This window comes from Pleurodeles waltl, chromosome 3_1 (genome assembly GCF_031143425.1).
Source record: "Pleurodeles waltl isolate 20211129_DDA chromosome 3_1, aPleWal1.hap1.20221129, whole genome shotgun sequence".
Taxonomy (NCBI): domain Eukaryota; kingdom Metazoa; phylum Chordata; class Amphibia; order Caudata; family Salamandridae; genus Pleurodeles; species Pleurodeles waltl.
In genome coordinates, this window is record NC_090440.1 from 1467083765 (window position 1) to 1467105963 (window position 22199).

The 22199-nt window shown below is 47.2% G+C and overlaps 1 protein-coding gene across 1 annotated transcript in view; it reads right to left on the reverse strand.

Moving 5' to 3' along the window:
* LCT (lactase) overlaps positions 1 to 22199 on the reverse strand; it is a 364432-nt gene that overhangs the window by 282995 nt on the left and 59238 nt on the right. The window contains exons 2-3 of the mRNA XM_069225073.1: positions 5145 to 5227; positions 4402 to 4485 (exon numbers count right to left, since the gene is read on the reverse strand). Of these exons, the coding sequence (XP_069081174.1) occupies positions 4402 to 4485; positions 5145 to 5227 (167 nt within the window). The remainder of the gene's footprint in view (positions 1 to 4401; positions 4486 to 5144; positions 5228 to 22199) is intronic.

The window sequence follows — 22199 nt, forward strand, 5'->3', positions numbered from 1 at the left end:
GCCAGTTACGTATAACATATTATGTATTGCTTTCACAGTTTTCTCATTGATAATACAAATGAGTACATCCATTATAAAATTGCTCACAGAGGCACTCCCAGGTGCTGGAATTTGCCCTTTTGCAGGGTCATCCCCAATCTTTTTGCCTCCTGCCATCTATTTTTTCTGACCTGTTTCTGTTGGCTTTTGAACTCTGAGCACTTTACCACTGCTAACCAGTGCTAAAGTGCACATGCTCTCTGTGTAAATTCTATGGTTGATTGGTTTATCCATGATTGGCATATTTGATTTACTGGTAAGTCCCTACTACAGTGCACTAGAGGTGCCCAGGGCCTGTAAGTCAAATGGTACTAGTTGGCCTGCAGCACTGGTTGTGCCACACACATTAGTAGCCCTGTAATCATGTCTCAGACCTGCCACTGCAGTGTCTGTGTGTGCAGTTTTTAACTGTAAATTAGACTTGCCAAGTGTACCCACTTGCCAGGCCTAAACCTTCCCTTTTCTTACATGTAAGGCACCCCTAATGTAGCCCCTAGGTAGCCCCAAGGGCAAGGTGCAAAGTATAGTTAAGGTAGGGCATATAGTAATGTGTTTCACATATCCTGACAGTGAAATATTGCTAAATTCGTTTTTCACTGTTGCAAGGCCTGTCCCTCTCCTAGGTTAACATGGGGGCTACCTTTAAATATGATTAAAGTGTGGATTCCCTTTGGGAGCGGATTGACATGTGGAGTTTGGGGTCTCTGAGCTCACAATTAAAAAATACATCTTTTAGCAAAGTTAATTTTAAGACTGTGTGTTTGGAAATGCCACTTTTAGAAGGTGAGCATTTTCTTGCTTAAACCGTTTCTGTGACTCTGCCTGTTTGTGGATTCCCTGTCTCGGCCAGTTTGACAGTTGGGCTGGTTGCACCTCTCATTAGACAGTGACACAAAGGGAGCTGGGGTGTAGTCTGCATTTCCTGATGAGTCATCTGTGCTAGGAGGGGGGGGGAGAAGTGGTCACTCACACCAGAAAGGGCTGTGCCTGCCCTCACACAATGCAGTCTCCAACCCCCTGGTGTGTGTCTGGGGCCTGGCCTGGGCAAGGCAGGATTTCACAATCCAGAGAGACTTTGCTTTGAAGTTGGCCTACTTCAAAGGGCAAAATGGGTATAAGAAGGGCACCCAAAACCACAGACTTTAGAACATGTCTGGAAACCAAGAGGAAACCTCTGTCTGGAGAAGAGCTGAAGAGCTGAGGAAGAAGAGGTGCCCTGCCTGTGACTGTGCTTTGTGGAGCTATCCTGCAGTTGCTGCTTCTGCCTGTGCTAGAGGACAAAGACTGGACTTTGTGTTGCCTTCCTTCTTGTGAAGATCTCCAAGGGCTTGATTTAGACCTTGCCTCCTGTTGTTTAACGTCTCAGGGACAGCAAAGACTTCTCTCTGCCAGCACCTGGAGTCTCTGGAGAGACTCCTACTCTGCCAAGTGGTGCCCGTCCAGTTCCTGGGACCCTTAAAGGAGAAGTTGGCAGCCAAAGAGTGAGAAATCCACCCACAGAATGGCGTGCGGGGAAAAGATCGACGTGACCCTGTCCTGCGGCTGAAGAATTGACACGCCGCCAGCTTCACAGCTGAAAATTGGCGCTTGCCTGCAACGCGACCCGAAGATCGATGCCCGGGGCTGGAGAAACGGCACACAGCTTCGCTGACAGAGGCTGGTGAGATTGCAACCCGCGCTGTGTGGTTTTCGGATCAATGTGCAGCTGGATTTCTGACGCAAACACCGATGGGCGTGTAAAAACTACTCAAGGCCTGCCCGGACCCGAGAATGCTGACCGGATCGACACATTGCGCTCCTGAGGAGAGAAGAAACGACACACGCCGACCCGACTAAATGAGAAACAACGCAAGGTCTCGCTCATGGGTGAAATCGATGCATCGCAAGCCCTTTTTGACGCACACTCGCCCGTGCGGGGTAATTTTTGATGCACCCAAGGAACATTTTCACGCTAACAGTGTTAGCATTGTGTTTAAAATTACATGAAGACTTTTTTTGCATTTTTAGTGATAACTTGACTTGTGTATTGTGGATTTTTGTCGTTTTGGTCTTGTTTTGTTTAGATAAATATTTTGTATTTTTCTAAACCTGTGTTGTGTCATTTTGTGGTGTTTTCATTAAGTTACTGTGTGTGTTGGTACAAATACTTTACACCTAGCACTCTGAAGTTAAGCATACTGCTCGTGCCAAGCTACCAAGGGGGTAAGCAGGGGTTAGCTGAGGGTGATTCTCTTTTACCCTGACTAGAGTGAGAGTCCTTGCTTGGACAGGGGGTAACCTGACTGCCAACCAAAGACCCCATTTCTAACACCGTTTTTCAAATTCCCGACACTGAGTTTCATCTCTTATTTAAAGATGACTTAAGAGGTTGGTTGAAAATGACTATACTTTTACTTGTGAGCTATCCTTTTAAAATATACTAGCTTCTAATGTTAAGAAATCTCAGTGGTTTTGGGTAGTGTGAAAAGCCCAGAGTAACATAGTCAGTGATTTAGTGAACAGCGTAAACATTATACCATGTTTTTAGTTGTGTGTTTTCGAGGGTTTATTATTAAAGAATTGGCATATTCCTTGCCATGGTACCATGGCAGGAAATTGGCTTGTTTAAGTTCACAGAAGCATATAGTTTGTAATCAATATACTTGCATATTTTGTACTTTGACCTCATTTAGTGTACTGTGGGGTAAAGCAGATGGAAGACTAATCCGGCTGCCAGGTTAGAGAAGCTATGCCTTCCTTCTTGGTGACGAGCTCTAAGCCTGCAGTGGAGCCCCTGTACCAGTAGGTCCATATATTTTCATTTCAATGTGAAGCAAGCCCCATGATCTTTCATTCCGATTTCTCATTTTTTATTGATTTATAGAAACAAATGCTCAAAACAGGAGTTTGCTAGTGTTAAAAACCCCATGAGTGGCCCTGACATGTAAAGAGTCTTCTCCCTGCATGTGGAGGCCAATAATTGATTTTGCTACCTTGGTCTAACATGCCATGAATAGTGGTCACAAAAAAGACGTTCAGTGATAGTTGTCCCCTCTAAACGTAGCTTTGTAAAGACTGACTTTTACTATGACTTGGCAGCCCTGTGGTACAAGGGCAGCTAGGGTAAAGGTTCTCATCTCAGGCAGAAAATACAATTTCTCTGAAACTGGAGCGAAGCCCATGAGAAGGGTCATACAATGATAATCATGAGTGAATACAAATAGGCCTATGCTTGTAAAAAGATGAGGTTGTATGTGCTGCTGTACTATTAACCAGTGCAGTGTCTGTTGAGCAGACTTACAAAGATTGAACATTAATCTAACCGCCATACTTTGGATCAATTGTAACATCTAAAGAGTACCAATGGGAAGTCCAAACAAGAAGGAAGTAGCATAATCCTTTCTAGACAGAATTGTTGCTTACACCACCAGACTCTAGCAATGTTCAGGAATAAAGGAGTCTCATGTGGTAGAAGCAAGCAGAAACCACCAAGCCCAAATGGTCACCCATAGGGTGGAGTTTATCCAAGCAGAAACCAAGGTTATCATCCTTTCGAGCTGGGGCATGAGGAGTAACCATTCCTCTTGGTCAAAAGACACAACTCCTCAAGCTGCCTTTCCATGTGTCCTAATTGAATGTAGTCTCAGCAAATTACTGCTCATCCAGTCCTGGAGAGGTAATTATTAAACTAATTCCTATATTTGTTAGTTGAAGGTATATTAAACAGTTAATTATTATGCGTTTGTGGAGTACATTTATTCATAACACATCCTCTTGGTACTTTCGAAAGGCTGTTGTCACCTGAGTAAGTCAACTAAAACTCTTACTGTTTTGAGCATCTATTCTTTCTAAATCAGACTATATTGCTATATGTAAAAACCTCTACAAAATAATGAAAGTATTTCTGCTAGAATGTCCAGGTATAATGATGCAACCTCCCAAGTCTATGCCTTAATGAGGTACCTGAATTAGAGTTGACTTCTGATATGGAACAACACCAAAAACTACTCTATTAGAATTGCAGATGGTCCAGGTGACTTTATAAACCTAAAGACCAGAGTGAGAGTTATTTTTGGTGTGCTAAATGGGTATTCGTTTGTGATTTTTTTAAAGTGTAACAGGAATCATTTACAATGTTGGAGGTAATTAGGTTTGTGGAGAAATCCATTGAATTGTGTTGCCAACTGTAGAATCACCACAAGATCCCAATCCACTGCTCATAAACTTGACACTCTAAATATAAATTACACTTCTAGTCTTCATGCAACCGTTACAAGGATTAATGTTAATACCCTCAATGAGCTTAGAATATTCTATACACATTCTAATCAGGAATTATTGCAGAAATAAGAATGCAGAGATAAATAAAGCATGGAGAGTTACCTGCAATTTCTTCATATTTTCTTGGAAATAGGCTTCATTTTCACAATTATAGTGTGTAATAAGAGCAAGAAAATCCATATGTTCCTGTAAACAAAGAAGTATAATGTCATCCTAGTAAAGTTTGAAACAATAAAGCGTGTTTAATCATTTTAGATCCTTTAGTCCCTTTACATAAGCCCACTGCCCTTGGACTGCCTACCAATGCCCCACACCACCACGAATCTTGTTTTTTTAACTCAGATACTTCACTTGTACACAAAAAGCAATGATAAAAGTGTAGAAAACATGCGGGATTCGGTGAAGTAAGTTAGGGCCAGATGTAGCAAAGGGTTTTTCCAATTCTGTGTCAATGGGAAAATGTGTTCGTACATATGGCCCTTAGTTACCAAAAAAATAAATCAGGGTTGTTTCTGCCACCTCACCCTGCACCTATAGAATTAACAATGCCCTAAGTATAAGTAACCCTGGTGGAGAAGGAGGAACGCTGGGCTGCTTTATCCACTGTACATAATATGGGCCTTGGTGATGCGTGTAGGGGCAGACCTAAACCGCAAAATTATTGTTTTGTCAGAGTTTTCATTTGAGTGTCCATTAACATGAATACTGAGTCATTCCCTGGGAAATTTTACACTTGTCTAGCCGTTTAGCTCTAAACTGCTACAACTACTCGTTATTTGCTGCCAATGGCACATTTGGCCACAAGTAATTTAACACAATTAAATATAAGGTCGAACAGTTGTTACCGTGATTAGCGTTTGCAGTTGTGATTCTGAAGATTCACCATCAAAGATATCTTCCATTCTCAATGCAACTGACAATTTTCCATCTGAAAACATGAACCAAAGCCAGCAGTTTAATTGCTATCTACTTGAAATGCGATTATTACACAACGTATGGTCCACATATTCACAATAACAAAGTTAAGAATATTTATCAAATGCTTTCTATATAAATTCTTCTTATTTCCATTTTTATCGCAATACGTTCACTTTTATTATTTACTACAATTTTCATTTTGACTCTTAACATCACAAATGGACTTGAGATAATTTAAGTGCATAACAAAATTCCACACTCTTCATTTTATATAAAACATCATTGCATATTTATTTGTGCAAAGGCTGGTAGGACCAAAGGGTACAAATGTAAGTGTGTATTTAGGATTTGGTGGAACGGAAGTGCCTCTGGAATAGTGGTCCCATTCTGTCTACTTATTTTGTGATATTGCCATGTGCACCTTAAGTGGCTAGGGTATGCCCAGACATGGGTCCCTTGCTGGCTGCACCACTGGATTCAAGCTAGCCTGGCTGATGAAGGGTGATACCCTGAAATCGATCCCAGGATGCTTGAATCCTGTCCAGGGAGGACCTGGCTTGGCAGTTCGGGCTGGACTGCTCCCATTGGGAGCAGGGTCAGGACTGATTTGCATATAGCTGGGTCCAAACTGGGGTGATGTGGCAAGCAAAATAACTATGGATTAAACCCAGATCTGTGACTGGGGGGTGAGTGTTTGAAAAGTTTCAACACTCAGTTCGTCATTTTATTTTGTGATATTGCCCATTCTGTCTAAACCACATTTTCCTGCCTCATTTAGAATCAGGGGAATCATCATGTTTACTCCAGTGGAGCATCAGTAGGTTTGATTGTTAAAAATGACCTGTTGCCAGTCAATCAACCAAAAGTCTCCCAGCCACTCACCGTTGGAAAGTGAAGCATTTTTAGGATCAGGATTTATACTCTCTGTTTTTGTTGTCCACACCTGTAGTAACAGGCACAGTGGTTTTAATCAGTAAAATAGAGAAATGGCCCTCAAAAACAGCGAGAAAATTCCCATTGTGTCAAGGTCCTTGTTTTTTTGTATTAGAAAGAAATCCTGGATATAGAAAAACTGTATATGCCTGGGACAAATGTGTGGTTTGGTGCAGCACTCACCAGGCTGACCGCCTCTAGGTCAAGTTATCTGAAGATCTGTTGTTTGTTTTATCTCTCCTCAGGCAAAGCTGTGCTTGGTACACAGTTAAGGTGAACATTTTGTCTCTTTCTGCCTTTATAATGTTCCTGGATCACCACTTAATATTTAACTCACCAGTCATGATGCGTTTCTTGAATGGGCTCCAACACTTGTTTCCTCCCTCTCCATTTGTCATGCCTCAGTAGGAACCTAACTTGGCTATCACATATTTGATGTCCACTCCCTTTGAACTGCTTTATAGCTGTCTCTTGTGGCTCCCCACCCTCAAGACAGTGTTCATTGGCGCTATCACCTCTGGCAAAAGAGTGAGCTTCCGGCTCTCTGTATTAACCCAGTGTACACCATCTTCTTCCCAGACAAACTGGTTCTGAGGACGCAAGCATCCTTCTTACCAAAAGTTCCGACACCCTTCCATGCTGGTCAAACCATAACCCATCTGGCATTCTATGCTCCGCCTCACCCCTCTAAGGAAGAAGAGGAGAGACTTCATCACCAGGACCTCAAAATAGCAATGAGGTTTTACATCAGTCGTACCAAAGAACACCAGGGCCCGTATTACAATAAGGGCACACTTTTCATGTTTGTGCCAAGGCACACAGGCACAAGCAGGGAACATGCACCCTATTATGGGGAATACACTGCCCTGAGAGCACCCGCAAACTTGCAATGCCCCGGGGCAGCACATTCACGTGAAATACAGAGCAGCTCTGAAGCAACCGCTCCATGTTTTACAGTGCAGGCAGCACCCGCCTGACTTTCAAGAGGGATTAGAGATGCCCTTACAGATGGGTGCAGTGAGTGATGGCATTCATCTGCAAGTGGATCTCTGTGGAGTCCATGGGACCCCATTTCACCCTCCAGAGTGATGTCATCAGAGGGTGCACTGACAGTGCTCCACCTTTTTGTGGTGCCCTTTCAGTGCACCTCCTGACGGTTTATTTGCTTTTGCGACAATGTCTGTAATATGGCGCGGGGAGAGGCAAACTGAATCCCTCATTTGCATTTGGTCATGCTCCCATGCAAATGAGAGAATGCCCTCTTAAGATAGCACTGGTGCTACATGTACATGCTATAAGTATTACAGAAGGGGACACATAAGCGTTTGTTGACCCTCAACGCTTGATGGGATTCACTGGGCAAATAAAGGCATAGCCATGCAGAAGAGGATTATCTGCCGATTAACTGTACTCTGCATCAAGATCTGCTAAGCGTTGGTTACAAAGCAGCCTCCATAATGTCTGCTTTCCCATTCCACCTGGGCCAAAGCTGCTAGCTCCACCCTGGCATGTGGAGTTCCTGTTCTGGACATATGCCAGGCAGCTATGAGAGCGTCACGCCATATGTTCACAAAGCTCTACTGTCTGGACAGCCAGGTTCGCTGAGAAGAGCATGTCATCAGCTCGGTCCAACAGGTCTTCTTGGTTTCAGCCAATTCATCTCCTAATAGGTATTGCTCTGGTATCTATTTAAAAGGTGAGACATCGGAGGTTAGAAGTCCCTTTCAGAAGAACAGGTTACTTCCCACAATAACACTCTTTCTAGTAGAGACTGCCAATTTGCTGTTGAAGCTCTGTATCTATGGGCATGGACAGTCTCACAAGCAACTGGGATTAGTGTGTGGGAGTGTCACCTACATAGGCTCTGCATGTCAATTTCAGAGTCAAACGGTGTTGGCGCGTCAGGATTCTACCTACCAGCACGCAGAGGTATTGCTCTTCAGTTTCCTGATCCATTCTGATGCCTTGCCAATAATCAAAAGGTGAATAATCAGCAGTTAGATAGGGTCTCTACCAGAAAGAGCATCATCGATTGTAAGTAACTTTTTCATTGCAGTTGCCACATAATTTAACTCGCCAAATAATCCACCATGTGCTGCATGACTTGCAGAGTTCAACAAAAAATATTTGTTGCTCACATGAATCAAAAGTCACTGAAGAGAACACCACATATGCTCCTGTGCAATGGCAGACACTTTGGAAAGGTTAACTGGTTATCTTTCAGTTAATGATTGCTGCATTGAGGTGTTAAAATAGTCTTAATGAGCTAAAACCTCAGGCAATATTAATGTATGTTAACATGACAAAAAAGCAAAATAATCTGGCAATATAATGTGCTACATGTTTGCCTTTTTAGTTCTGATGCTAGCTAAAACCTTTTGGGTTTACTAAATTCAATATATGTATTACACAGTGGCGGTCTGCATATGTGTTATGTATATGCAGGGCTACTGGAATTATTCCTCAGGAGAGCCCCAAATTATGCCGCGGGGTTGGCTAAATTATGCAGCAAGAAAAAGACAAAATATTCAGCATAATGAGGCACATTTTTTTACAGCATTACTGACTGACTTCATTCATCAGAAAATGTACCGGAGGAGATCCATCATCATGAACTATCACTGCTGAAGCATCTAAACAAACTAATGATAATGATTCTTATTGGTCCATGGTTGAACACTTATTAAGTACTTCTGAGGTCAATTGGTTGATTCATGTTGTTTCATGGAATATATTTGGTATACCAGCAAAACTGAATAACAATGACTGGCTCTCTTTTATGTATAGGTTTGACTTAAACTGTTGCCAGGAGACTGGGACTGCAGAGGGTTTACATAACAGTAGCTTGCGCTCCATGTGTATCCATTCTATTCACTCTACTATGGAAAGACGTATTGGGAGACTGGTGGTTTTACCATTGGTAAATTGCACCAATCTTATTCTGAAGGTTTTGTCCACCACACTTTAATATCAATTGATCTTGTTAAAAATTACAAAAGTTATTCTAGTTTTTCTGATCAATTATTATTATGTTTTTGACCACGCGGACATCTCGCTTGCAAAAGAGTTGGAATATGATTTAGACATTTAACTGAGGAAATCTCATACTTCCCTTTCTATATTATGGGCAGGTGATTTTAATACCATGCTTTGTAGTTATTCTAGTGAAAGAGTTTGTGGCTTAGGGATATGGCTGGGGAGGGGTATCCAGATTTTAAACATAATTTATATGGGGAATTTTTGAACAGTTTTATATTGAAATCTAAATTATCCTTTGCTTTCCATGAACAGAGGGACCCAGAGTTTCAATATTTACCAGCATTTAAAGGGCCGGTAAAGGGAGCACTACTGATTTCTTTCCGGCCACAGTAGCACCTGATGGTCACTACTAAATGTCATAATGACCATAATCTACTTACAATTTATATCTTTGCTAAAAAGAACTACAATTAGAAGAGGGCTTTGGAGATAAAATATTAAAGAAACCAAGGGGTGTGGGCAAAATGGAGAAAACTGACCCTACTCATTTTTTAAGAACTTTATGTAAAGATAATCAAGGCATTTTTTTTAATGTGTTTGAACCCCGAAAGAGAACCTAATGAAATTATACGCACCTTTCAGCTACTCACTGAGGCCCATATTAATGATACCCTTGCACTGCAGTTGCTCCACTTTTTGTAATGCAACGGCAGTGCAAACCACTAAATCATATTTATTTAAGTAAAGCCACATAAGCCAAATATGGAGTAAGGCAAGGCAGAGCAAATCACTGCAGTGCCATACTCTGTGTTAGGGAGGTGTTCCAGGGGCCTTGTAAACCTGGTGATGCACCAAAACCTTATGCCTACCTAGGAGAGGCACACTGAGGAGAAACATTACAATTTGTCCTTGTTTTTCTTCTCTTTCTATGTGTGCTGCTTCCTGCAGCACACATAGAAAGAGGAAAAAGCCTCCCAGGATTGTTTTAGTGCAGGAAGGTGTGTGCCTTCCTGCACAAAAAACAATCTTGCATGCAATGCAGGCACCTTGGTACCTTGGTGCAAGTGTGTTTGCGTTGGCGCTAGGCTGCCAAAACAGCACCAGCACAGGGGGAAAGGACAGGAATTCACCGTATGCCATAGATACAGCACATTCCTGTCCTTTTCCTTGCAGGGCAGCGCAGCAAAATGGCTTTCTGCGTTGCCCTGCTCCAAAATCTCATACATTTGGGCCAGAGTCCATAAATGAAAAACTAATCAGCAAGATCGAATTATAATCAGGTCCTAATGCTTATAAGGAAGGAATTCAAAGAAAAGGCCAGGGTTGACCTGGAGGTGGCTGGTAAACGTAAAGACACTAGAGCATTTTGGTGCCTGGCGAATGCACCTTTTTTTTTGTAGTTCTAATTTGGCCTCCTCTGATGCAATAATTCTGGCAGATAAGTGGTTAGAATATTTTGTGGAAGTTTTTAACTCCAACCACATACGGTTAGGCAGGGATTTGCTGGCCCACATTCATGATACAGATGGGTTAGATTTATTTTCTTACTCTATACAGATTCGGGAGGTAGAAGTAGCGTTATTGAGAGGCCCATAAGGCAAAGCTCTGAGACCGGATGGAGTTCTAGTTGATGTTTTTTTAAAGTAACATCTCACTTTGGTAACAAATGTGATAAGGGTGCTATTGCAGGCAATTTCGCTTCATCTTGGTCGGAAGCAATTATAATTCCAATTTTAAAAAATGGGGACAGAAGTCTCCCCTCTTGCTACCACCCGATTTCTTTGCTTGATACCACGTTAAAGGCAGTGGCAGCTCACTTGGGTGATGCAGGGCGGGGTGGGTGCAGCGCGCTGGGGTGGGGTGGGGGGGTTCTGGATGGGGTAACATTTATTGAAAAATATATTTAAAAAATAACCTTACTGCCGCGCGCCACTCCGCTCCTCCGTCTCCTCTCTGCAGGCAGCAGGCAGGCACAGGCTTCCAGTCTGCCCTGGATTGACTGGGAGTGCCCAGCCAGGGCGCTCCAAGGCAAACTGGGAGCCTGTGCCGAGTTGGAGAGAGTCCGAGACCGGCCGGCCAAGCATGCTGGGGACAACACACCACCATGTCTGTGACTGCTTTTAACCCCTTCTGTGCCGCGGACGTAGTGGTTACGTCCTGCGGCACAGTGCTGCTGTGCCGAGGACGTAACCACTACGTCCTCGGCACACAGCCCAGAGGGAGCGCTCTCGCTCCCTCTGTGGGGTTCCCCCCCACCCCCCCAAGTCAGGGATGGAAGGGGAAGCCCTTCCCCTCCCACCCCCGACCCCCCCCCAACCCCTCCTGTGACGTCAGCGCGCGAGCGCGCGCTGATTAGTCACAGGGTCTCCCCCATCGCGCTGGCAGCAGAGCTTCCAGCGCGATTGAAAAAGAAATGCTTTTGCATTTCTTTTTCAATCCCATGGGGGAGGCCCCGAGAGGCTTCAAAGGGAAGGAAATGTATTTCCTTCCCTTTGAAGTCTCTCACAGGTTTCAAAAGCCGGATTGCTTGCAATCCGGCTTTTGAAACCCCACTAGACACCAGGGATTTTTTTTTTTTTCTTGAAATTGGCAAAAGGGAGCGACCACTTGGGCAAGGGTCGCTCCCAGGGGGGCATTTTTTTAGGAAGGCCTTTTCTGCCCCCCCTGGGGGCAGATTGGCCTATTATTAGGCCGATCTGCCCCCAGGGGGGGCAGAAACCTCTAGGCACCAGGGACCATTTTTTTTTTTTTTTTTTTTTGTGATGAATTCTTTTTTTTTAGGTGGGGAGCGATCCCTTAGGCAAGGGTCGCTCCCCTACGGGGAAATATATATTTAGGCCATTTCTGCCCCCCTTGGGGGCAGATTGGCCTATTTTGATAAGGCCAATCTGCCCCCAAGGGGGGCAGAAACCATTAGACACCAGGGAGTTTGTTTTTGCGCGCGAATGTCACGCAACAAAGCGACCCCTTTGGCAAGGGTCGCTCCCAGGGGGGGCAATTTTTTGGGAAGGCCTTTTCTGCCCCCCCTGGGGGCAGATCGGCCTATTATTAGGCCGATCTGCCCCCAGGGGGGGAAGAAGAAACCTCTAGGCGCCAGGGCAAATTTTTTTTTTTTTGTTTTTTTTTTTTTGTTCTTTTTTTTTTTTTTAGAGATGGGGAGCGACCCATCAGGCAAGGGTCGCTCCCCTGGGGGGCAAATTGTATTTAGACCATTTCTGCCCCCCTGGGGGCAGATTGGCCGATTTTAGGTCAATCTGCCCCCAAGGGGGCAGAAACCACTAGGCACCGGGGATTTGTTTTTTGGCGCCAATGTCACGCAGGGGGAGCGACCCCGTAGGCAAGGGTCGCTCCCGGGGGGGGGTGGGGGGGCAAATTTATTTTAGGCCATTTCTGCCCCCCCGGGGGACAGATCGGCCTATTATTAGGCCGAACTGCCCCCGGGGGGGGGCAGAACACTCTAGGCGCCAGGGCAATTTTTTTTTTGTGTTTTTTTTTTTTGTTGTTTCTTTTTTTAGAGATGGGGAGCGACCCATCAGGCAAGGGTCGCTCCCCTGGGGGGGCAAATTGTATTTAGACCATTTCTGCCCCCCTGGGGGCAGATTGGCCAATTTTAGGTCAATCTGCCCCCAAGGGGGCAGAAACCACAAGGCACCGGGGATTTGTTTTTTGGCGCCAATGTCACGCAGGGGGAGCGACCCCGTAGGCAAGGGTCGCTCCCGGGGGGGGGGGTGTGCCGGTTGGGGGGACAAATTTATTTTAGGCCATTTCTGCCCCCCCGGGGGACAGATCGGCCTATTTTTAGGCCGAACTGCCCCCGGGGGGGGGCAGAACACTCTAGGCGCCAGGGCAATTTTTTTTTTGTGTTTTTTTTTTTTGTTGTTTCTTTTTTTAGAGATGGGGAGGGACCCATCAGGCAAGGGTCGCTCCCCTGGGGGGGGCAAATTGTATTTAGACCATTTCTGCCCCCCTGGGGGCAGATTGGCCAATTTTGGGTCAATCTGCCCCCAAGGGGGCAGAAACCACAAGGCACCGGGGATTTGTTTTTTGGCGCCAATGTCACGCAGGGGGAGCGACCCCGTAGGCAAGGGTCGCTCCCGGGGGGGGGGGTGTGGGGGTTAGCGGGGCAAATTTATTTTAGGCCATTTCTGCCCCCCCGGGGGACAGATCGGCCTATTTTTAGGCTGAACTGCCCCCTGGGGGGGCAGAACACTCTAGGCGCCAGGGCAATTTTTTTTTTGTGTTTTTTTTTTTTTGTTTCTTTTTTTAGAGATGGGGAGCGACCCATCAGGCAAGGGTCGCTCCCCTGGGGGGGCAAATTGTATTTAGACCATTTCTGCCCCCCTGGGGGCAGATTGGCCAATTTTAGGTCAATCTGCCCCCTAGGGGGCAGAAACCACTAGGCACCGGGGATTTGTTTTTTGGCGCCAATGTCACGCAGGGGGAGCGACCCCGTAGGCAAGGGTCGCTCCCGGGGGGGGGGGTGGAGGTTGGGGGGGCAAATTTATTTTAGGTCATTTCTGCCCCCCCGGGGGGACAGATCGGCCTATTATTAGGCCGAACTGCCCCCGGGGGGGGGCAGAACACTCTAGGCGCCAGGGCAATTTTTTTTTTGTGTTTTTTTTTTTTGTTGTTTCTTTTTTTAGAGATGGGGAGCGACCCATCAGGCAAGGGTCGCTCCCCTGGGGGGGCAAATTGTATTTAGACCATTTCTGCCCCCCTGGGGGCAGATTGGCCAATTTTAGGTCAATCTGCCCCCAAGGGGGCAGAAACCACTAGGCACCGGGGATTTGTTTTTTGGCGCCAATGTCACGCAGGGGGAGCGACCCCGTAGGCAAGGGTCGCTCCCGGGGGGGCGGTGGGGGTTGGGGGGGCAAATTTATTTTAGGCCATTTCTGCCCCCCCGGGGGACAGATCGGCCTATTATTAGGCCGAACTGCCCCCGGGGGGGGGGACAGAACACTCTAGGCGCCAGGGCAATTTTTTTTTTTGTGTTTTTTTTTTTGTTGTTTCTTTTTTTAGAGATGGGGAGCGACCCATCAGGCAAGGGTCGCTCCCCTGGGGGGGCAAATTGTATTTAGACCATTTCTGCCCCCCTGGGGGCAGATTGGCCAATTTTAGGTCAATCTGCCCCCAAGGGGGGCAGAAACAACTAGGCACCGGGGATTTGTTTTTTAGCGCCAATGTCACGCAGGGGGAGCGACCCCGTAGGCAAGGGTCGCTCCCGGGGGGGGGGATGGGGGTTGGGGGGGCAAATTTATTTTAGGCCATTTCTGCCCCCCCGGGGGACAGATCGGCCTATTATTAGGCCGAACTGCCCCCCGGGGGGGGCTGAACACTCTAGGCACCAGGGCAATTTTTTTTTTGTGTGTTTTTTTTTTTGTTGTTTCTTTTTTTAGAGATGGGGAGCGACCCATCAGGCAAGGGTCGCTCCCCTGGGGGGGCAAATTGTATTTAGACCATTTCTGCCCCCCTGGGGGCAGATTGGCCAATTTTAGGTCAATCTGCCCCCAAGGGGGCAGAAACCACAAGGCACCGGGGATTTGTTTTTTGGCGCCAATGTCACGCAGGGGGAGCGACCCCGTAGGCAAGGGTCGCTCCCGGGGGGGGGGTGTGGGGGTTGGGGGGGCAAATTTATTTTAGGCCATTTCTGCCCCCCCGGGGGACAGATCGGCCTATTTTTAGGCCGAACTGCCCCCGGGGGGGGCAGAACACTCTAGGCGCCAGGGCAATTTTTTTTTTGTGTTTTTTTTTTGTTGTTTCTTTTTTTAGAGATGGGGAGCGACCCATCAGGCAAGGGTCGCTCCCCTGGGGGGGGGCAAATTGTATTTAGACCATTTCTGCCCCCCTGGGGGCAGATTGGCCAATTTTAGGTCAATCTGCCCCCTAGGGGGCAGAAACCACTAGGCACCGGGGATTTGTTTTTTGGCGCCAATGTCACGCAGGGGGAGCGACCCCGTAGGCAAGGGTCGCTCCCGGGGGGGGGGTGGAGGTTGGGGGGGCAAATTTATTTTAGGCCATTTCTGCCCCCCCGGGGGACAGATCGGCCTATTATTAGGCCGAACTGCCCCCGGGGGGGGGGCAGAACACTCTAGGCGCCAGGGCAATTTTTTTTTGTGTTTTTTTTTTTTGTTGTTTCTTTTTTTAGAGATGGGGAGCGACCCATCAGGCAAGGGTCGCTCCCCTGGGGGGGGGCAAATTGTATTTAGACCATTTCTGCCCCCCTGGGGGCAGATTGGCCAATTTTAGGTCAATCTGCCCCCAAGGGGGCAGAAACCACTAGGCACCGGGGATTTGTTTTTTGGCGCCAATGTCACGCAGGGGGAGCGACCCCGTAGGCAAGGGTCGCTCCCGGGGGGGGGGGTGGGGGTTGGGGGAGCAAATTTATTTTAGGCCATTTCTGCCCCCCCGGGGGACAGATCGGCCTATTATTAGGCCGAACTGCCCCCGGGGGGGGGGGCAGAACACTCTAGGCGCCAGGGCAATTTTTTTTTTGTGTTTTTTTTTTTTGTTGTTTCTTTTTTTAGAGATGGGGAGCGACCCATCAGGCAAGGGTCGCTCCCCTGGGGGGGGCAAATTGTATTTAGACCATTTCTGCCCCCCTGGGGGCAGATTGGCCAATTTTAGGTCAATCTGCCCCCAAGGGGGCAGAAACCACTAGGCACGGGGATTTGTTTTTTAGCGCCAATGTCACGCAGGGGGAGCGACCCCGTAGGCAAGGGTCGCTCCGGGGGGGGGGTGGAGGTTGGGGGGGCAAATTTATTTTAGGCCATTTCTGCCCCCCCGGGGGGACAGATCGGCCTATTATTAGGCCGAACTGCCCCCGGGGGGGGGGGGCAGAACACTCTAGGCACCAGGGCAATTTTTTTTGTGTGTGTTTTTTTTTTTGTTGTTTCTTTTTTTAGAGATGGGGAGTGACCCATCAGGCAAGGGTCGCTCCCCCTGGGGGGGCAAATTGTATTTAGACCATTTCTGCCCCCCTGGGGGCAGATTGGCCAATTTTAGGTCAATCTGCCCCCAAGGGGGCAGAAACCACTAGGCACCGGGGATTTGTTTTTTGGCGCCAATGTCACGCAGGGGGAGCGACCCCGTAGGCAAGGGGTCGCTCCCGGGGGGGGGGATGGGGGTTGGGGGGGGCAAATTTATTTTAGGCCATTTCTGCCCCCCCGGGGGACAGATCGGCCTATTATTAGGCGAACTGCCCCCGGGGGGGGGGCAGAACACTCTAGGCACCAGGGCAATTTTTTTTTTGTGTGTTTTTTTTTTTGTTGTTTCTTTTTTTAGAGATGGGGAGCGACCCATCAGGCAAGGGTCGCTCCCCTGGGGGGGCAAATTGTATTTAGACCATTTCTGCCCCCCTGGGGGCAGATTGGCCAAATTTAGGTCAATCTGCCCCAAGGGGGCAGAAACCACTAGGCACCGGGGATTTGTTTTTTGGCGCCAATGTCACGCAGGGGGAGCGACCCCGTAGGCAAGGGTCGCTCCCGGGGGGGGTGGTGGGGGGGCAAATTTATTTTAGGCCATTTCTGCCCCCCCCGGGGGACAGATCGGCCTATTATTAGGCCGAACTGCCCCCGGGGGGGGGGGCAGAAACCTCTAGGCGCCAGGGGAATTTTTCTTTTTTTTCTTTGTTTTTTTCTTTGTTTTTTTTTTTTTTAGAGATGGGGAGCGACCCATCAGGCAAAAGTCGCTCCCCTGGGGGACAAATTGTATTTAGGCCATTTCTGCCCCCCTTGGGGGCAGATTGGCTGAGTTTAGGTCAACCTGCCCCCAAGGGGGCAGAAACCACTAGGCACCGGGGATTTGTTTTTTGGTGCCAATGTCACGCAGGGGGAGTGACCCCGTAGGCAAGGGTCGCTCCCGGCGGGGGAGGGTGGGGTTTGGGGGGGCAAATTTATTTTAGGGCATTTCTGCTCCCCCCCCCCTGGGGCCGGCTGAGCTACAGGCCAAAACACCACAGGTAGGCACCTTGCAAAAAACACCTCTGTTTTCTGTGAAAAAATATGTTGTGTCCACGTTGTGTTTTGGGCCATTTCTTTTGTGGGCGCTAGGCCTACCACAGAAGTGATGTACCATTTTTATCGAGAGACTTAGGGGAACGCTGGGTGGAAGGAAATTTGTGGCTCCTCTCAGATTCCAGAACTTTCTGTCACCGAAATGAGAGGAAAAAGTGTTTTTTGGGCCAAATTTTGATGTTTGCAAAGGATTCTGGGTAACATAACCTGGTCAGAGCCCCGCAAGTCACCCCATCTTGGATTCCCCTGGGTTTCTAGTTTTCAAAAATGCACTGGTTTGCTAGGTTTCCTCAGGTGTCGGCTGAGCTACAGGCCAAAATCCACAGGTAGGCACTGCTTTTTATAAAAAAATGTGATGTGTCCACGTTGTGTTTTAGGCCCTTTCCTTTCGTGGGCGCTAGTCCTACCCACACAAGTGAGGTATCATTTTTATCGGGAGACTTGGGGGGGAACGCTGGGTAGAAGGAAATTCGTGGCTCCTCTCAGATTCCAGAACTTTCTGCCACAGAAATGTGAGTAACATGTGTATTTTTAGCCAAATTTTGAGGTTTGCAAAGGATTCTGGGTAACAGAACCTGGTCCGAGCCCCGCAAGTCACCCCTCCTTGGATTCCCCTAGGTCTCTAGTTTTCAGAAATGCACAGGTTTGGTAGGTTTCCCTAGGTGCCGGCTGAGCTAGAGGCCAAAATCTACAGGTAGGCACTTTGCAAAAAACACCTCTGTTTTTTTCCAAAATTTAGGATGTGTCCACGTTGTGCTTTGGGGTGTTTCCTGTCGCCGGCGCTAGGCCTACCCACGCAAGTGAGGTATCATTTTTATTGGGAGACTTGGTGGGAACGCTGGGTGGAAGGAAATTTGTAGCTCCTCTCAGATTCCAGAACTTTCTGCCACAGAAATGTGAGGGACATGTGTTTTTTTTAGCCAAATTTTGAGGTTTGCAAAGGATTCTGGGTAACAGAACCTGGTCCGAGCCACACAAGTCACCCCTCCTTGGATTCCCCTAGGTCTCTAGTTTTCAGAAATGTACAGGTTTGGTAGGTTTCCCTAGGTGGCGGCTGAGCTAGAGGTCAAAATCTCCAGGTAGTCACTTTGCTAAAAACAGCTCTGTTTTCTGTGATGTGTCCACGTTGTGTTTTGGGGCATATCCTGTCGCGGGCGCTAGGGCCTACCCTCACAAGTGAGGTATCATTTTTATCGGGAGACGTGGGGGGAACGCTGGGGTGGAAGGAAATTTGTGGCTCCTCTCAGATTCCAGAACTTTCTGCCACAGAAATGTGAGGAACATGTGTTTTTTTAGCCAAATTTTGAGGTTTGCAAAGGATTCTGGGTAACAGAACCTGGTCGAGCCACACAAGTCACCCCTCCTTGGATTCCCCTAGGTCTCTAGTTTTCAGAAATGTACAGGTTTGGTAGGTTTCCCTAGGTGCCGGCTGAGCTAGAGGCAAAAATCTACAGGTAGTCACTTTGCTAAAAACAGCTCTGTTTTCTGTGATATGTCCACGTTGTGTTTTGGGGCATATCCTGTCGCGGGCGCTAGGCCTACCCACACAAGTGAGGTATCATTTTTATCGGGAGACGTGGGGGAACGCTGGGTGGAAGGAAATTTGTGGCTCCTCTCAGATTCCAGAACTTTCTGCCACAGAAATGTGAGGAACATGTGTTTTTTTAGCCAAATTTTGAGGTTTGCAAAGGATTCTGGGTAACAGAACCTGGTCCGAGCCACACAAGTCACCCCTCCTTGGATTCCCCTAGGTCTCTAGTTTTCAGAAATGTACAGGTTTGGTAGGTTTCCCTAGGTGCCGGCTGAGCTAGAGGCCAAAATCTACAGGTAGTCACTTTGCTAAAAACAGCTCTGTTTTCTGTGATATGTCCACGTTGTGTTTTGGGGCATATCCTGTCGCGGGCGCTAGGCCTACCCACACAAGTGAGGTATCATTTTTATCGGGAGACGTGGGGGAACGCTGGGTGGAAGGAAATTTGTGGCTCCTCTCAGATTCCAGAACTTTCTGCCACAGAAATGTGAGGAACATGTGTTTTTTTAGCCAAATTTTGAGATTTGCAAAGGATTCTGGGTAACAGAACCTGGTCCGAGCCCCGCAAGTCACCCCTCCTTGGATTGCCCTAGGTCTCTAGTTTTCAGAAATGCACAGGTTTGGTAGGTTTCCCTAGGTGGCGGCTGAGCTAGAGGCCAAAATCTACAGGTAGTCACTTTGCTAAAAACAGCTCTGTTTTCTGTGATATGTCCACGTTGTGTTTTGGGGCATATCCTGTCGCGGGCGCTAGGCCTACCCACACAAGTGAGGTATCATTTTTATCGGGAGACGTGGGGGAACGCTGGGTGGAAGGAAATTTGTGGCTCCTCTCAGATTCCAGAACTTTCTGCCACAGAAATGTGAGGAACATGTGTTTTTTTAGCCAAATTTTGAGGTTTGCAAAGGATTCTGGGTAACAGAACCTGGTCCGAGCCCCGCAAGTCACCCCTCCTTGGATTCCCCTAGGTCTCTAGTTTTCAGAAATGCACAGGTTTGGTAGGTTTCCCTAGGTGGCGGCTGAGCTAGAGGCCAAAATCTACAGGTAGTCACTTTGCTAAAAACAGCTCTGTTTTCTGTGATATGTCCACGTTGTGTTTTGGGGCATATCCTGTCGCGGGGCGCTAGGCCTACCCACACAAGTGAGGTATCATTTTTATCGGGAGACGTGGGGGGAACGCTGGGTAGAAGGAAATTTGTGGCTCCTCTCAGATTCCAGAACTTTCTGCCACAGAAATGTGAGGAACATGTGTTTTTTTTAGCCAAATTTTGAGATTTGCAAAGGATTCTGGGTAACAGAACCTGGTCCGAGCCCCGCAAGTCACCCCTCCTTGGATTCCCCTAGGTCTCTAGTTTTCAGAAATGCACAGGTTTGGTAGGTTTCCCTGGGGGGCGGCTGAGCTAGAGGCCAAAATCTACAGGTAGTCACTTTGCTAAAAACAGCTCTGTTTTCTGTGATATGTCCACGTTGTGTTTTGGGGCATATCCTGTCGCGGGCGCTAGGCCTACCCACACAAGTGAGGTATCATTTTTATCGGGAGACGTGGGGGAACGCTGGGTGGAAGGAAATTTGTGGCTCCTCTCAGATTCCAGAACTTTCTGCCACAGAAATGTGAGGAACATGTGTTTTTTTAGCCAAATTTTGAGGTTTGCAAAGGATTCTGGGTAACAGAACCTGGTCCGAGCCCCCCAAGTCACCCCTCCTTGGATTCCCCTAGGTCTCTAGTTTTCAGAAATGCACAGGTTTGGTAGGTTTCCCTAGGTGGCGGCTGAGCTAGAGGCCAAAATCTACAGGTAGTCACTTTGCTAAAAACAGCTCTGTTTTCTGTGATATGTCCACGTTGTGTTTTGGGGCATATCCTGTCGCGGGCGCTAGGCCTACCCACACAAGTGAGGTATCATTTTTATCGGGAGACGTGGGGGAACGCTGGGTGGAAGGAAATTTGTGGCTCCTCTCAGATTCCAGAACTTTCTGCCACAGAAATGTGAGGAACATGTGTTTTTTTAGCCAAATTTTGAGGTTTGCAAAGGATTCTGGGTAACAGAACCTGGTCCGAGCCCCGCAAGTCACCCCTCCTTGGATTCCCCTAGGTCTCTAGTTTTCAGAAATGCACAGGTTTGGTAGGTTTCCCTAGGTGGCGGCTGAGCTAGAGGCCAAAATCTACAGGTAGTCACTTTGCTAAAAACAGCTCTGTTTTCTGTGATATGTCCACGTTGTGTTTTGGGGTATATCCTGTCGCGGGCGCTAGGCCTACCCACACAAGTGAGGTATCATTTTTATCGGGAGACGTGGGGGAACGCTGGGTGGAAGGAAATTTGTGGCTCCTCTCAGATTCCAGAACTTTCTGCCACAGAAATGTGAGGAACATGTGTTTTTTTAGCCAAATTTTGAGGTTTGCAAAGGATTCTGGGTAACAGAACCTGGTCCGAGCCACACAAGTCACCCCTCCTTGGATTCCCCTAGGTCTCTAGTTTTCAGAAATGCACAGGTTTGGTAGGTTTCCCTAGGTGGCGGCTGAGCTAGAGGCCAAAATCTACAGGTAGTCACTTTGCTAAAAACAGCTCTGTTTTCTGTGATGTGTCCACGTTGTGTTTTGGGGCATATCCTGTCGCGGGTGCTAGGCCTACCCACACAAGTGAGGTATCATTTTTATCGGGAGACGTGGGGGAACGCTGGGTGGAAGGAAATTTGTGGCTCCTCTCAGATTCCAGAACTTTCTGCCACAGAAATGTGAGGAACATGTGTTTTTTTAGCCAAATTCTGAGGTTTGCAAATGATTCTGGGTAACAGAACCTGGTCCGAGCCACACAAGTCACCCCTCCTTGGATTCCCCTAGGTCTCTAGTTTTCAGAAATGCACAGGTTTGGTAGGTTTCCCTAGGTGGCGGCTGAGCTAGAGGCCAAAATCTACAGGTAGTCACTTTGCTAAAAACAGCTCTGTTTTCTGTGATGTGTCCATGTTGTGTTTTGGGGCATATCCTGTCGCGGGTGCTAGGCCTACCCACACAAGTGAGGTACCATTTTTATCGGGAGACTTGGGGGAACATAGATTAGCAAAACAAGTACTATTGCCCCTTGTCTTTCTCTACATTTTTTCCTTCCAAATATAGGAGTGTGTGTAAAAAAGACATCTATTTGAGAAATTCCCTGTAATTCACGTGCTACTATGGTCACCCCGGAATTCAGAGATGTGCAAATAACCACTGCTCCTCAACACCTTATCTTGTGCCCTTTTTGGAAATGCAAAGGTTTTCTTGATAGCTATTTTTTACTCCTTATATTTCAGCAAATAAATTGCTGTATACCCGGTATAGAATGAAAACGCACTGCAGGGTGCAGCTCATTTATTGGCTCTGGGTTCCTCGGGTTCTTGATGAACCTACAAGCCCTATATATCCCCGCAACCAGAGGAGTCCAGCAGACGTAACGGTATATTGCGTTCGATAATCTGACATTGCAGGGAAAAGTTACAGAGTAAAACGTAGAGAAAAATTGATGGTTTTTTCACCTCAATTTCAATATGTTTCTTT